We start from the raw sequence: 16,263 nt of genomic DNA, 5'->3' as shown, positions 1-16,263 counted from the left end.
CACTCGGGCAATGCGGTGGATCAATCAAGAACCCCGCAGGAAAGCGGGGCTGGTGGAGCTGGTGAAGATGACAGCGGCCGGGGGTGGCAAAACCTCCGGCTCCCCTGCCAAGAAACGAACCTGCAGCTCCTCTCATTCGGGGCCTCAGTTTTCCCTCATTCGGGTCCGGGGGGCACGGGGAGGCTAGTGTACGGATAGGTCGATCGTCTACCGAACATACATAAAGCCCCCTTACCCCCGGGCCAGCTATCAATTTCCAAGCATAGCGTACACGGATTTCAGATTTCCACATGAGAGCAGGGATTTCGTGCTGTCATGTCTAACGAGAGGTACACTAACGTTAGGTATTGCCCTGGCTTGTGTCCCTCTAACGTCGATCCATGGAAGTATGTATGATGGCACAGAACATGACCCGGGCTTCGCCAAGGTGTTCTACCGGGCTTCGGGAACAGTATATCCGTATAAGGTTATAAGGTTGATCACCTCGTGGCCGCCACGATGCCATCGAGATCCCTTGACCCAAAAATTTGGGTCAAGATTTTTTTTTTTTTTTTTTGATTGCTTGGCTTACACTAAGCCTGGCCAAGTGAGAGGCAAGGCAGCTTGTTGGCTCAGCCTCATCTCTACCGTTCGTGTGGTTGGTTCGGGTTGGCCCTGTGGCTGTGCCCGGCGCGGCATAGAAGCAGGCTCCCGCCGAGGCTCCCATTCGGGCATCATAGCCGGGCCGTTGGCTCAGCGCCTGCTCCGTTGTCATAGCTCCCCGTAGTGCCTCGGGGCAACAAAGGAGCTCAAGCACCGAAGGAATTGGAGAATAAAGAATCTGCTTGATCCCAAAGTACTGTTTCCATAGGTGTCAATCTGAACCAGCCCAGTGAAACAGACGTCCCTTTAAAACCTAGAATCAGCTGCGATTGTTCTTGCTTGCAACTGCTGCGCTGGTCACAAAATATCGGGCAGCTACTTCAACAGCAGCGCCGGACCTCCTTCACGCCTTCCGACCTTTCCCGCTCTTGCTCCCGTACTTGAGTGTGCAAGAGAAGGCACTTTAGCCACCTGCCTTCCTTATCTTGCCGGTTACCAACCCTTCAGGTTACCATCACTTATACATTCTACTACTATTTCACCTCCTTCCTCCACTCCGAGCTAAGGTCCAGCAAGAGAGTTGATTCCTGATCTTCCTCAACCACAATCCTTATCGCACCGCGCCGCGCACGTGCGCGTCACTCATCCATCATGTCACTTTTCGGTTCCTTAAGAGACAAGCTGTCCAACAGGAGCCGCTCGCGCTCGCTCAGCCTAAATCCGGATGTCCTGTCGCATTCCGGCGACGCCCATCTTGCGGGGCCGAGCGGCAACAAAACGGTATCGGGCGCGGATAATGCCCCTCCACCGCCCTACACTCCGGTTGACCCGGCACCGGCATTTCCCAACATCGCACTCAGCAATCCGCCCTCCGCCCGCCAGCCCTCCCCGGCGCCCTCCTTCTCTTCGGCCCGCTCCAACCCCAGCATCACCTCTCGCGAGGACCCGTACGCCTTCCTTTCCTCCTTCGACACCATCTTCCTCATCGACGACAGCGGCTCCATGGCCGGCCGCTCCTGGCGCGAGGTAAGGGAGCTCCTGGTTTCCATCGCGCCCGTATGCACCTCGCACGACGCCAACGGCATCGATGTCTACTTCCTCAACGCCCGCAACCCCTCCCCCTCGGACCGCGACGACCGGGCACAGGGCTTCCGCAACATCACTACGCCTAAGCAGGTCGAGGACGTCTTCCGCCGCGTGCGTCCTCAGGGAGCTACCCCGACCGGCATCCGCATCAACGCCATCCTCCGGCCCTACCTGCGCGAGCTTGAGCACGCTATCGCCCGCACCGGGAACCCGGACGAGTGCGGCGTCAAGCCCATCAACATGATCGTCATAACCGATGGCGCCCCCACCGACGACCCGGAGGCCGTCATCGTCAACCTGGCTAAGAAGCTCGACGCCCTCGACGCTCCGCCCCACCAGGTCGGCATCCAGTTCTTCCAGGTCGGCAACGACCCCGAGGCCACCCGCGCCCTCAAGGAGCTCGACGACGGTTTGGCCGAGCAAGGCGGCGGCATCCGGGACATGGTCGACACCGTCACTTGGGAGAGCTCTCCCGGCAAGCCCCTGTCTGCAAATGCCATTCTGAAGGTAGTGCTCGGTGCGGTCGTCAAGAGATTGGACCGGAGAACCCTTGACCGCCAAGGGAGGCGAGGTGACCATCTGGCACCCTGAGCCGTTAGATCCGGCAAAACCTTTTTCTTCTTCCATCTTCTTCTTCTTCTTCTTCTTCTTCTCATTTTTCCTCCTTGTAAGCATGTACTCGGCGTTGAGATTTGAGATGGGGGGTTGGGTTTGAGGTTTCCGGAGTGAGGATGATGATACAATCAAGCAACTGCCGGCGTTTTGGTTGCGTATTATTCTCTTTGCCTTACCTTGTATCACCAGTTTGTCAGTGGTCGCATGCTTCACATCGGGCAGCACTTTGGGAGCCTCTGGGAAGGGAGCCTCTGGGAAGGGAGCTTACCAGTGAATAGACTGGGATCGGAGCTGAATTGATACCCATCAATGAGAAGACAGACACCTTTGAGTTTTGCCGGATCCATCCCGGCACAGCCGCAGTCTCGGCCTACTTCCGCTATGTCGGTGATCCGCAGGTTTCATCGTAAAGTCGAAACGAGTAGTTGATGTGCCAAACAACGCCTGGAACAGAAACATGGAAAGCAACAACATGGCCCACAGTCGAATGACTGAACTAGGAATGATTCTGGAATAGAAATGGTATCATAGCTCATTATCCTGTCCGTTCATCCCCGATCCCGTGTCCCCAGGCATACAATGCCGAATACCCATACGCCGGACCTGTGCTGTGTGATAAGGTACATCAAGCAAAACCCCCATGTCGGATACCATATCCCAGAGCCGTACAAGATACCCGTCATAACCTCTACTCCTTAACGCCTGCTCCTGCGCCCCACTCGGGTAGGGCACCCTGGTCCTGTTTAAACGCCTCAGGTTGGCGTAGATAAACCATGTTAGAACAAAGACAAGCAAAGCAGTCAAGAGACCGCGAACAAGAAAAAAAGCCAGAATCCCTGGGGTCAAACAATAGTAACTCCGCTGCTGCCAGCACACTTTCCTAACCGACCGACTCAGCAGAGCATTCAAGCAAAGCTGTCCTCGGCCGGCCACCGCCCGCTCCTCTCCTCCACGGTCCCCGCATCCTCCTTCTCGCCCGCCGCAGCATCCGCATCAGCAGCAGCAGGAACACCTTCGCTCTTCTCGCCCTTGGCGCTCGATGACCCGCTCCCTCTAGTCTTGACGAGGCCTTTCTCCTCCATTGCAGCCCACACGACATCGACACCTTCCTTTCCATCACCTTCCCCCGTCGCCGGGGCTTCTCCCAACACGAGCCCGTCCAGCTTCTTCACCCTCGCACACTTCTTTTTCACCATCGTCTCGTACAGCCTCCTCCTCACCCTGGTATCCATGTCCAGCCGAGCACAGTACCTCGCGTCCCTCTCGGCGTCCTGGTCCCCGAGCACAAACTGCTGCTCTCCCTCGGCGCCGTCTGCCACGGATTCGTCCGACCCGCTCTTGCGGACGACAACCTGCACGGGTGCGTAGAATCCCTGCGTGAGCGGGTTATCTCTCAGGTCCACCACCGCCAGGCACGCCAGCCCACCGAGAGTACCCACCACTCCCGCCGGGTCAGCAAGCCTGTTGCCGGCCGCGAACAGCCGCTTCAGCCTCGGGACGGCCCTCAGCGGCGTCAGGTCGGTGAGGGCGTTCATGTTCAGGTTGAGGACCCTCAGATTCGGCGTCATGAGACCAACGTCCTGGGGGAGGCTCGACAGGCCGCAGTTGGCGAGTTCCAAGAGTTGCAGGTTGAGCAGGTCGGCCTTGGGGGAGAACGACTCGAGGAGGTTGCCCGAGAGGTACAGTTTGCGGACTTCGTAAGCTCGGGACAAAAGGTGTGGCAGGTCCAGCGGTTCCGCACCGCGCTGTTCGCGCAGCGAGAGGGAGTCGATGCGGCGGGCGCGGGAGAAGCCCGCAATCTGAACGAGGGCATTGCGGTCGGCGTGGAGAAGGCGCAGGTGAGGGAGGGCATGGACGTTGAGGGTTGTGAGGTTATTGTCGTCGAGGCGGAGGTAGCGAAGGGAGGTCATGGGCTCGGCCGAGTCAACGGAGAAAGAGGTCAGGCGGTTGCCATCGAGGTCGAGGGAGCTAAGCAAAGGTAGTTGGTCAATGTTGGCCATGTGGCGGATCTGGTTATTCTTCAGGTCCAGGTCCGTGAGCTGGTGCAGCGTGCTGCCGTCGAAGTCGACTTCCTCGATGAGGTTTCCCCTCACGCGGAGGGTTTGCAAGCCCTTATGAAACTTGATACCGTCCAGACTCGTGATCTGATTGTTGTCGGCCCGCAGACTGCGCAGGTGAATGAGGTTCTTGAACACCGCCAGGCTGGTGAGCGAGTTGTTGGAGACGTCGATATACTGCAGGTTGATCAGGTGGTTCCACGCGGTGAGGCTGGACAGCTGATTGTGCGTGATGCGCAGGTGGAGCACGGATGAGGGAATGCCGCCCAGATTCCTGATCTTGTTCTTGGAGACGTCGAGACTCTCGAGCTGTCCGCAATACTCGTCAAGTGCATGGAGCGCGCTGAGGCCCTTTTCCCGCAGCTCCAGTTCCCGCATATCTTCCCAGTACGGCTCAAAGGGCTCGACCTCAGCGAGCTTTTCCACAAGCTCCCGTATGCTCATCGACATGACATGCTTGGGCTTGTCGCCAGTGACAAGGCGGTGGTTGTCAACCACGTAACTGGCTTCAAGGGGCAGGGTCTCCTCCGGGCGATGCACCGTGAACTCCGAGAGTGGACTGAGAGAGAACGTGCCGACATATTGGCTGATAATGGGTGCAGCGTCCGCGCCCGAGACCGGACAGCTCGGAGCCCTGGCAGGTGTCGTAACCAGGAAGTTGAGACTGCCTCGTTGCCCGCCATCGTCATGGTTGGCCACGCTATAGTCCCCTAGGACGCTCAGTTCCATACCCGAAACCGCCTGCTGGGGTTGGGGTTGGTCGTGGTGCGATGCGGAATCCTCATCTCGTTCGTCGATCCTCGACACCGGCCGTGCCATAAGAGACTTACCCCTGATGGAGAGATGGCGAGCGGGGCCGCGCGAGGTGCTTCGGGACCTGGCCGTTCTGCTCCCCATCGTCGTCTGTACTGAGATTAGCCTCCTACCTCTAGCCGGCGGGGCTGGAGCCTCGGCCTGCGCGTTGAGGATGCTATCCTCGGACAACATCTCGTTGGCACCACCTGCGTCTTGGATCACGGATGCGACGGGGGACGAGAAGCTGATGGTGAGTCGCCTCGGCTCCTTCACCCGACCTTCGTTGACACTCGATCCGTTCTCAGCGGGGATTTCCGCGCTGCCGGAATTCGGCGCCTGGTTGGTTGGCATTCCACCCGCCGCGTCGAGGGCCGCCCTTGTAAATGAGCCCACCCTTGGCGGCCGCGTCGGGCTGATCTCCGCAAAACTGGCAGCCCGGTTTTGAAGCGCCGTCTCCCTCTTGCCAGTCAAGAGAAGGTTCTGCATCTCCTTCGTGACGTCGACAGACAGGTCAGGGATATCGGCGAACGGGTCGTCATCACTGGCTTCAGACTGGCAAAAGCTCTCCTTTGGCTCGCCCGAACTCTTTCTCTTGACCCACATGTTGCGCTGCCTGTCCAGCACCATGTTGCCAACCTGATCCGGGATCAAGTGGGACACGCTTTCAGGCATGATTGTCTTTCTTGCCTCAGACCCTTTTGATGACACCCGAGACGATCCGGTCGGAAGAGAAAGGCCCGTGCTTTGAGTGTTGAGGCCGGCCGAACCTTGAGAGGGGATCCCATCGGCTGGGCCATTCGCTGACTGTTGCTCTTGCCAATCCGATTTCCGGGAGATGCGGATGTTTGGGGGGTCGCTGACGGTATTGACCTGGGATCCTGACCTTTGACTTTGTTCCTTGGCCCACTCCTCCGTCGCCTGTTCCCTCGTCACGGAATCGGATCCTCGGACAGGATGGGATGAGCGCACAGACGAAGGGAGAATGTCGCCCATATCGCTGGCCTCTTCATACTTCTTGAGTTGCTCCGCGAGCACGGGGTCCTCTTGCTTCGTGGACTTGCGCGTGAGAGGAGGCCTTCCCTCGCGGCTGGGCGGCCGCGAGAACGGCTCCTGGGTCGACTCCTCAAAGGAACCCTCAAGTTCTGGCGATGGTTGGCCCTTCTCTTCATCCGACTCCTCGACACTGGCGAGGCCGCTTGGCAGGCCAGCCTTGCTGCGAATCATGGCCATGATCTTGTTTGCTTCGTTAATGAAATCCTCGGTCTTGATTGACGACTTCCGGTTCGTATCGACGGTTGTACCGACAGGAAGGGCCGCCGGGGGTTGCGAATGCCTGCTTGAGCGGGCGGGAGACCTCTCGATCTGCGCAAGGGGCTGGCGCTCAGCCTGAAGGGAGCGCCGTTGGCCGGGTGTTGGTGTCCGAGAGCGCAGTGAATGGTGGAGGTCGTGTCCCGCCATCTCGTGCTCATCGCTCTCCCGGGCATCTTGCCGGAGCCGGCTAAGCACCGACTGCATTTGAAGATGCGACAGCTGTGCAGAATCGACCCCCGAGTTAGGGTCTCCGGATCCGTATGAGATGTCTGATCTGTGAAGTGTCCTCCGCCGTTTCGGAGTGGGATTCTTCGAGGGAGACGTGCGGGGTCGCTTAATCTCTGTCCCAGACAGGTCTCTCCGGCCCCCGGGCGGGGAGAGCATGTCAGAATAGGCCGGGAAGGAGGCTCTGGCCGAACGTCGGGAAGGGCGGGAGTTTGTGGACTTGCGTCGTCGGTTCACGACGAGATCCGGGGTCCCAGACGGCGAAGAGTTGTGGGGGAGGTCAAAGATGGGCTGGCGGTGGGGAAACAACGAGTCCTCGGCGGGCTCGCGGTTCTCCTTATCCCCGTCCATGCCGGTGGCATTGTGAGATAGATGAGAGAACTCGTCATTGAACTCGTACCCATCGAGTTCGCCAGCGCCGAACTTGCTTGCATGGGCAAACGAGTGGTCGTCTGGCCCGTTTTGGGACGCCGGAGGGAGAAGCCCTGACGGGTTGTCTCCCTGCATCCGGCTCTCGTCCACCGCTATCGAGAAGGAAATGTCGCCTGCCTCTCCGTGTACCTGACTCAGCCGTCTCAGGAGGGTCTGGCTCGTAAAGGTATCGTATGGTTGAAAGAGTTTCAGGGGGCTCCCGGGGCTGGGCCGGACCGGTGCCAGCCGTTTCTCTGGGCTCGGATCCGGGACACGCGGAACGTCGGGGCTGTCAGCAGGCCTGTGTTCGGACGAGTCGCACTGTTCAACCCTCACGGAGGGAAATTGCTTCGGAGTGCTCGCTTGCAGGGACTCCTCTGGGTTCAGCTCGGAGCTGTCGTTGAGAGCGGAGCTCAGCATCCGGTTGCGGAACGACCCTTCCTCGGACCGACCACCTCTTTTGAAGTTGACGAACCCCTCTAACCTCACGTAGTCTTCTGTGGTTTCGTTGCGAGACGGGGTGTGGCTGTGGATGGTGCCGTCATTGGCGCCACCCGCGAGGAGCATCTGATTGCGTCGCAACATCTCCAGACGCTTCCGCAGCTCATCCGGAGGCAGATCGGCAGGACTAAAAGTGGTCGCGCCGTTGCTTGCTTGGCGCCGTTCGAGGAGGATGGGGCTGAAATCTTCGTTGCGGATATCGCTCCGGCCGCTGACCTTGCGCGGCCCCTCTTCGGCCGACAATGCCGTCTGGTCCGTTTTGGACGTCTGACAAGAGCAGCTCTGGTGCTGCTGCATGCTCAACTCAGAGTCCTTGCTTGTGTCGGGCGATTCCTCCGTACGCCTATATCGAACCAGTGGACCTGCCCGTCTTGACGGCTGCGGCTGCGGCAGCTGCTGGGGTGATTCGTCTACGTGTGTGTCGACCATTAATAGGTTCCAACGATGGGAGGGCGGGCTGGGTGGTGCGGCGACATCCTGCTCTTGGTCATGCTCATGGCAAGAATACTCCATCTTCCCGTCTCGCGACGGACCTGGCGTGGGGTGCGGTGGCTTAAAGATGCTCTCCAGACCCGCCCCCGCAGAGGTGAACAGGTCCTTCTGCTCGCCGTAGGACAGCTCGCCATACACGAGACGCCGCTTCCACTCCGGCGTGTCTCCCGCCCGCCCTTTAGATTGGGAAGCCCCGGTCGATTTGCGCAGAAATGGCCTGCGAACGACAGAATTCGTTGTCGAGACCGAGGCGGAACGGCATGCGTGGCAATCGCGGCCACCGGTATTAGGGCTCACCTCCTGCGAGAGCTTGGAGGGGGTGCGGCGAGACTGGGCGGCAAGTCGCTCATTAAGACTCCGTTCGCTGAGAATGTTGCTGCTGCTGCTATTGTTGTCGTTGTTATTGTTGTTGTTGTTGTTGTTGTGGTTGTTGCTGCTGCTGCTGCTGCTGCTGCTGTTGCCCTTGGTCGCGCTGTTACCGTTGCTGGTGTTGCTGTTGCCTGCACTGCCGAGTGCATTTTGGAACTTCCTGACGTGGGGGCTAAGACGCGGAATCCTACTCGGCGTCTGCGGTTTGGGCAGCTTCTGGGCCGGGACAGGAGCAGCTTCGTGCTCGGCAAAGGACGCGTCGGCCGATCCGGGCTGCGACACCCAATCCTCGGACAGGGAGTCCAGCCAGGCGTGCCCCATGGCGGCGTCGGGCAGTGGTGGATATCGATGCGATGTGTGCGTGCGCGGAGAAGCTGGTGATTAGACCGTCATCAAGGCGTGGGTTCCCGGAGTGACAGGTGGGCGGCGCTGACTGTTTTTTCTTGGGGGGAAGGGGGGGCAGGCGAATGCGATTGACCGTTCTTGTTTGGCGGGGTCCTCGGATTGGTCGATGGTGCAGGTCACACACAAAACAGGCATTGAAAGCGGACGGGAGGCCCTCCCGGTGTCCCGTCGCAAATTATTGCAAGTACGTGTACTGCGTGTATGTTGTAAATGCCTTTGGTGGAATCGATGGTCGATAAGGAAAATCGCAATATCGTTCGGCCCCAAAATGACTGCCCGAAAGAATCGCAGGCTTGGGCTTACACTAGTTTAGTAACTTATCGACAGCCACGGTCGAGATTGGTCAATTTCCTATCAGTTTGGCCCGTGTTTGGGGAATAAACAGTGGGATGTTCGCTGATTGGTGGGCGTTTGCCCCACTCCTTATTTCCCTAGCAACCGGCTAAGCAATGGCTAACAAGGTTGATTTAGAGGGCTTGCAGGTGTCTCAGCTGACCGCGCGACTCGGGTTTTAATTGAGCGCACGCGTCCAGGCGCGTTTCGCTCCACTTTCCGCCCTCTGGGGCCCTGGAGACCTGCAGCTACCCCCAGCCAACCCACAAAGCTCATCAACATTGACAGACAGAACAAGCAACTGTGGGCCAACAACCCTCCAATTGACGTTTGTTCACAACATCACCAGGTCGTAACATCGAGCCCGACGACAATACGACGCCGTAATGTGTCGAACATCACCGCGGCCATGAAGCGTCGATTTGGATTCGGAACTGCGGACCTCGAATGGCTGCACCCCGACAACTTTGGCAACGAGCCCATCTGCTGTGAAGCCCTTCCAAACCCGGACGAAGTCCTCTGCTACGGCTCCGACGATGAGGCATACGACAGCCCGGCCGAGCGCCACATCCGCTACGAGGCGCAAGCAGAGCGTTTCCTCGAAGGGAAGCCCGTGTTCCTGCTTTCGGCCTCCTTGCGTGGACCATTCGATAAGGCATCCGGATGGACGAACCCATGGCGATCGAAATCCGGCACTCGGCGAAAATATAATCAGAAAAAAACGTCCTCCGCACCAAGGAGGGCAGCAGAGGAAGGAGAATGCAAAGCCGTGCTCGACTCGAGCAATTCTCGTCGAGAAGCTTCCAAGACCAAGCCGACGTTACCTCAGCACGTCTACACGCCTCCACGTTATATGGATGAAGACACTTTCCATCGGGTACAGAGCTGGCGAGACAAGGTGATTGTGGAAAGCGACCTCCCTCCGAGTTCGATCCAACATTCGCCGCAGCCTGAACCCACATCGGCCGACTCGAGGAGGGCAACCCAACACACCAACCGGAGGCAGTCTGGCTTGACACTGGATACCCTAGACGATGGGGCAAGTGAACTGATGTCGCACACCCCAAGAGTGTACAACAATCTCGAACAAGCTCGTTCTTCGGAGACTTCAAGGCGGAAGGGGACTCGAGCAGTGGCGTGCAAACCCGGCCCAGACCTCAGTCTGAACCGTCCTGGATCCAGCCTTCCTCCATATTCGACACACTTACTAGACCGGACCGACCCTGTTCCGCACGCTGCCCAGCATGATGAGCAGTTGGGCCGGGCAGCCAGGAGCAACCGTACCTCAGCTGGCGGCCCCGATGCCCCAGACACAACAGCTCCGACGCCGCAGACACGGGGAACGTCCCCGACAACGGATACACCCGCTGCCAGTGCTCCCTTGGGGGTCGGAAACGCCACTCCGAGCGGTGCTCTGCCGGAGCCAACCGCATCATTTGTGCTGCCGCAAGTACAAGCGACCCCGCGAACAGACGGAAGCTTCCGTTACCGGAGAAAAGACGCGCGAGGAAAGGAGTCGTCTCTGCACAGGAGTAAGTTGGCAAATGCCTCATTGGCACCAAATAGTCCTGCACAAAGCCAAGGCTCGGACGGTCAAACGTTTCCGAAACGCGCAACAGGAGCAGGAGGATACCACAGCATGCACTCTGCTGAATCGGGGGTGGATGTTCCTGGTAACGTGGAAATACCCAAGAGTGCAGGTGTTGTGCAGAACCGTGAAGCTGCTACGGAAGTCGCAGAACATGGAATCTCCGGGGAAGGACATGAGGTTGAAGCCTCCGTTAACGTCGCTCACCCACCACACGAAGAAGGAAACGAGGATGATCAAACCCAGGCTGAAGACGAGGATTCTCCGAAAACACCCTCACAGATTGATGGGCCCACGCTGGTTCCGTCAGAATCTCTCTCTGGCTCGGAATATGACAGCGGGCCCAGCTTTGGACACCTTTCGGCAGAGAAACAGTCGCGGGACGTGATCTCCGAGGTCTTTGGTTCGTCCAGAAGGCTACTCTGGCCCAAGACGCAGCGAAGCACTGGAGGGGACTCTCCGCGAATGCTTGGCATAGGATCGCCGCGCCCTCAAGAGTCTACGCACTCAAGACACAGTTCCGATTGTCGGCGCTCCATGTCGGTCAGCAGCGCTGCCCTCCCACAGGAGACCGTGTACCTACCTGATGAGGACAAGACTGTTCACGCAGCAGCAGAGGACTGCGGACCCTTCATCAAAACGGAACCACACAGTAATGGCGAGGTGGCCGCGGATGAGGTTGATCCTGCTGTGGGCGCAGCCAAGGCCCAGGCAGAGAACGAAGTTGATGACGATGCCATGAGTGTAACTGAAAAGCTGCAAGCCGGGGCCCAAACTGGCTTTAGCTGCGAGAGTTCCTCGGCAAATCACTTACAACCCACCTCCTCATGTCCAGCACCGGAGATCCAGAGTCTTTGGGCCAACGATGGCCCAGCGCCCTGTTTGCAATCGCAGGGCTTCCAGCCGCAACATGAGGGGGGTAATAAAGCGGCAGATATCCGGGTGACTCCGCCGAGGACCGTTCAGAGCCCGTGGTGTAAGACAGAGGATGTTGTACCTGGTGCCCTAGGCATCCCCGCCCCCCCGCCTCACTTGGACCTCGCAAACACAAGGCTTTCTTCTATCGCCAGCCAGGCGCTGGAACAAGCAGTCTCGCAAAGCCCTTGGGTACGGGGCGACTCGCAGATGCAGCTGCCGGAGGTCCGGCTGTTCAACCCCTTGTCATCTCCGGTCAGCAGTCATGTATCACCACCCGCAGATCCTCTCCAGGACTCGGTTGTACCATACAACAACAACGACGACGACGATGACGACGACGACGCCGACATGTGCAGCCCTCCACCGTGCCCCCCTCCACCGTACCCTCCTCAACCGTCGACTCCTGAGACAAAGCAGTCCGGCCTTCCAAGTCCCGACTTCACCCTCTCGGTGAAATCCTTCAGGGACTTCATGACCCCTTCCCCTCCCAAACGACGCCGCATCACCGCTGTCACAGACGAAGAACATCTATCAAGTACCCAAGCCCTTGTCGAGGCAGCCATCTCCAACCCTTGGACCAGAGACTCAACCGCAAAAGCGAAGCAGCCAAACTTCAAGCCAAGACGCTCGCAGAAGCAGCAGCAACAAGCCCGGCCACCAAAGCGCGTCTCCTGGGCGCCCCTCCCAGGCGAATCCACCCCTGACGATGCGAACATGACATCCTCCTCCCCATACGGTGCGGGGCAGCCCCTTCACACGCAAGAGCCCTCAACACCAAGCTCGCCCTCCCTAAGGAAAGGGAGAACAAAGGACGGTTTGGCCCGCCCCTTCCGCGCAACCTCTCCGCCGCCGAGCATCCTCTCCACATCTGCCCTGCCTACGGCAAGCCAGAAGTTTGGAAAACATTTTGCCGCTGTCGCAGCGACAAGCAGCAGGCAAGGCAGCGTGGACGTGGGTATGGGCGTGGGCGTGAGCGTCCCGAATCCTCGAACTTCCCAGAGAACCCAGACGTCGAGGACGGTGGAGAAGAGCCTCCTTCCGAGTGCGTCGCAGCAGGTCTGCGGGAGCCCTGCGGTGGAGGCGATGGCGGAGGCCTTCTTGAGGGCGGAGGTGGGGATCCAGCCGCATGTCGGTGCTACTGCTCCTGATGCTGCTGATACTCCTGCGGCTTCTGCTGTTGGGCATGTCATGGGACGTGAAGGCGAAGGCGTGGGCGAGGGCACGGAGCCTATTGAGATGGACGGGGTTGTGCATGGCGGATGTGGCGAGGGAGGAGGAGAAGAAGGAGAGAGGGGTGCGTCCGGGGATGAGGGGGATCCCGAAGAGGAGGAAGCGCCCGGGTTCGCGGACGAGGAGAGTCCTGTTGACGAAGTCAATGCAGTGATGGATAACCTGGATGAGTTCCTTGGAGGGAATTGGGACCTGGAAGCCGACCTTGCGAAAGTCAGGGCGGAGCAAGCACGAAACGGTCGGGAATATGAAGATGGTATGAGTCGTGGAGCGGCCGGACTGTCGGGACTTATGGCTGTCAACGTTTGGGACTAGGGCTCAAGGCATCACTGTGTATCTGCTGCATGGTCAAGGTTGGAGCGTGTATTTTTTTATTTTTATTTTTTTTTTTTCCGAATTTACCATTGTCATTCTTACTATACCCCTAGGAGGAGGGCCGCTTGCAACAAAAGAGGAGGAGCTACTGTTTCTGTTGAATCAAGTCCATGATCTCCTATGTATGATGTGATGTCTACGTCTAGGCGTGTACTGGGACATCAAAACACTGAGCTACCTCCCATTCCAGTAACTAGTCGGAAGTCTCTTGGCGATGTAAGACACGGCGCCGTAGTTCTGCGCTACTATGGCGAGTAAGATAACCCAGCACCTGTAGTTCCTGTTCTATCAGCTCATTTCTGTTGTTCTGGTCGACAGGGAGAAATAGGACAATGGGGGTGAGTGCAGATTGATCAACTTTGCTAACAGGACACCACCCCCAAAGAAAATGACCAAGGGGGTTGCCACTGTTCGTCTTTCCCAACGAAGAGAAATATTTCTGGCTCGACGATTCGTACGGAAGAAGATACATCAACGGACCGAACATGGTGAATGTCTGTCCGGTCAGCTCCTCTCACATCACTTCCGTTCGTCAACAACAACCCCTTTCCCAGGTGCAGGAGAAACCTGTTTGCAGCAAACCTTGAACAGGGAGCCATCCAACAATCCCAGGATGGGGCATCTAAACACAACGCGACATCGATTCGTCTCTCTGGATATGCTCAACCACATTCCAGAACGGACCCTGGGCACAAGGAATGATCATGTTGGAGACAGCATGATGCCAATTGCTAACCCTACAAGCGGTGAGCTCGGTATGCCCTTCAGGGAAAATTCAAGGGAGGCATCCAGGCCAATCGCTCTGTGTTGTTTCAGAGCAAATGGGAATGCTAGCTGCGCTGGTGCGGATGTATGTACAGTATTTTTGCACATATACATCCACCATACCTGTGGCGCCCCCCCTTTCCACCAATAAGATGTCTAACCTTGACCACGACGAGGCCTTCAGGTAGAACACGTGTCCCTCCTTCTTTCTTTCTCGGGGGTGACATATCTTCACTCGCAAAAAAAAAAAAAAAAAAAAAGGAAAAGAGGGGTGCTCCAGGGAGAGGCGGCTTGTCCAAACCTCTCGGAGTGGTCCAGGCATGTGGTTTAGAGCCAGCAGCTCCTCCATACGAGAGCTAAAGGCCCAGAATAACGGGGTAGTGTCTCGTAACACACGAAACAAAAAGGTAAACGTGGGCGGACCATTGGCCGTCCCGGGTTAGTTGTAAGTCACTTTCTCGAACATTGCGCGCGCGACTGGGAAGCCAAAGATCCCGGAAGAGCTGCGCTGTGAGCGGATGGCCAAAAAACACTGGTGCTGAGATGGATGGATGGCGTTGCCTAAAGATGCCAATGGACGATGGGCAGAAGAAACTTATCGTAACGAACAGGGCTCGTCCAAAGGTTTGAGCCCGTGTCTTTGAGTTTGTCTCCCATGCAGGTTCACCGAGACAGGCTGAATCGTGGGTGCGCCATCTAGTGTGGCCCGTGGCCCGGAGAGAGAGGGCCGGATGTGAGGATGAAAGGTGTGTTACACAGAGGCTCCTTCAGCGGCGCCCCATTCGCAGATCGCGGAGTAAGAAACGATAGTCGTCCTTCAGCCACAGGAAAACGGGGTACGGGGCAAAACCCGAATCCAGCCTAAAGCCGTCGGTGTCTGCAACTACAGTTGCGCATATCCCTGAGCTCCGAGACGAGCGGTACGTATGTATGTAGATGTAGTTCGTACATACCTCTTCTGGACTCACTCACCTGTTTGCCGCTCGACTGGCTGGTTGTGAGTCGGGAAGATTCAGGAAGAGCCCGGAGGCATGTACATACATACGGGAAGCGCAATGAATGTGTCGCGTATGTAGCTCTTAGGAATGCCGTAGCTGTGTCCTGCGCGTCTGAGGCCCCGCTCAAGCTTGGTTGTCATTGTTTGGCTTAGAAGGCCAGAGACGCAGCAAAATACCCGCCAGACCGCTAAGGAGTGGTTGAATACCGTCATGATGCTGGCAGGTCGGTGACTGATCGAGGGAGGAGGTGCGGGTACAGTCCCTGGGAGAAGTTAAAAGTAGCACGTTCACGACTGATTGGTCTGGCGAGCTCGGCTCCAGATGATGCAGGGGATACACGGCCGGGTCCTTGGCTTTCTACGTTCGGCAAAGGGCGAAAACAAGAGAGTGTTTACACAGTAGTTGGTGTACGATTACATACAGTATAGTGGGGTGAAGTTGGGTCTATCCGTACCTGTTAGTTATCGCTTATCAGGGCGCCGCCGGGCTTGATTGATAGGCGGGAGCGAAAACGCCGTTTGTGGTCGGGCCGTTAGCGCGCTGCGACGTGCCGCAACGTGCCGTGCCGCGAAAAAAGGAAGCGCACACTTACATAACTGAATCCGCCATCGGTGCAATCTGACTCTTGTTACGGCGGAAGGTGGTTTAAAGAGTTGACTGGATGTCGATATATGGCGAGCAGGATCTCGTGTATTGTGTATGTATGAAGATAGTAAAGATAGTAAGTACATCCATTCCGATATGCTACCAATGTGTATATACTGTGCCTAATCTGCGTACTGCGTTAGTAGTACCACGCCCGACACAACGGCCACTGCTTTCCGGTCGAGTTTGGTGCAGTTCACGGGTCGCTTACTATATATACATACGTCCGTACACTACACATTAGCTACAATCTGGCCGGGAACGGCGTCGATGGCGATAACTCATTTCGGCCGAGCATGCCTGTGTGAGAGCTGCGCGACCCAATAGGGACGCCTCCTGCTTGCCCGGAAAAGCCTGTCATGATCCAGACCGGCGCAACGTGATCTCGGTGGCAGATTCCGTTGCGTAACAGCCACCAATCGATGGATCCTCCGACCGCGAAGTGGGTCCCCCAATATCGGCGCTCCCGTCGTTATCGGGATCGAACCGACTCCATACTACACTACGAAGTACGGATGCGTGCTTGGAGCCATTCTTGCATATGTACTATTATTGTCTGTGC

At 57.6% G+C, this 16,263-nt stretch overlaps 3 protein-coding genes across 3 annotated transcripts; 2 read left to right on the top strand and 1 right to left on the bottom strand.

Annotated features, from left to right (window-relative positions):
* Positions 1–811: 811 nt before the first annotated feature.
* On the top strand, positions 812–2,606 carry P884DRAFT_262373 (uncharacterized protein). Its single transcript, XM_069441652.1, has one exon. It carries the CDS (start codon positions 1,234–1,236, stop codon positions 2,257–2,259), a length of 1,026 nt encoding a protein of 341 aa, XP_069295424.1. The 5' UTR covers positions 812–1,233; the 3' UTR covers positions 2,260–2,606.
* Positions 2,607–2,774: 168 nt separating this feature from the next.
* Positions 2,775–8,038, bottom strand: P884DRAFT_262372 (uncharacterized protein). The gene has a single exon (XM_069441651.1). It carries the CDS (start codon positions 8,010–8,012, stop codon positions 3,189–3,191), a length of 4,824 nt encoding a protein of 1,607 aa, XP_069295423.1. The 5' UTR covers positions 8,013–8,038; the 3' UTR covers positions 2,775–3,188.
* Positions 8,039–9,524: 1,486 nt separating this feature from the next.
* On the top strand, positions 9,525–13,551 carry P884DRAFT_293670 (uncharacterized protein; the record flags this gene model as incomplete). The annotated part of the gene is made up of 3 exons (XM_069444235.1): positions 9,525–10,714; positions 10,922–13,174; positions 13,484–13,551. The coding sequence occupies exons 1-3, from the start codon at positions 9,592–9,594 to the stop codon at positions 13,549–13,551; spliced, it is 3,444 nt and encodes a 1,147-aa protein (XP_069295422.1). The 5' UTR covers positions 9,525–9,591.
* Between the last annotated feature and the right edge of the window lie 2,712 nt (positions 13,552–16,263).

The sequence above is a fragment of the Thermothelomyces heterothallicus genome (assembly GCF_042370625.1).
Source record: "Thermothelomyces heterothallicus CBS 202.75 unplaced genomic scaffold P884_scaffold_21, whole genome shotgun sequence".
In the NCBI taxonomy this organism is placed as follows: domain Eukaryota; kingdom Fungi; phylum Ascomycota; class Sordariomycetes; order Sordariales; family Chaetomiaceae; genus Thermothelomyces; species Thermothelomyces heterothallicus.
The sequence above is the reverse complement of the archived record's forward strand: the minus strand, read 5'-3'. Positions and strand labels throughout refer to the sequence as shown.

What these genes read in the sequence shown, in the direction of transcription:
- P884DRAFT_262373 (XM_069441652.1), top strand. Translation starts at nt 1,234, where the DNA reads ATGTCACTTTTCGGTTCCTTAAGAGACAAGCTGTCCAACAGGAGCCGC.
- P884DRAFT_262372 (XM_069441651.1), bottom strand. Translation starts at nt 8,012, where the DNA reads ATGGTCGACACACACGTAGACGAATCACCCCAGCAGCTGCCGCAGCCG.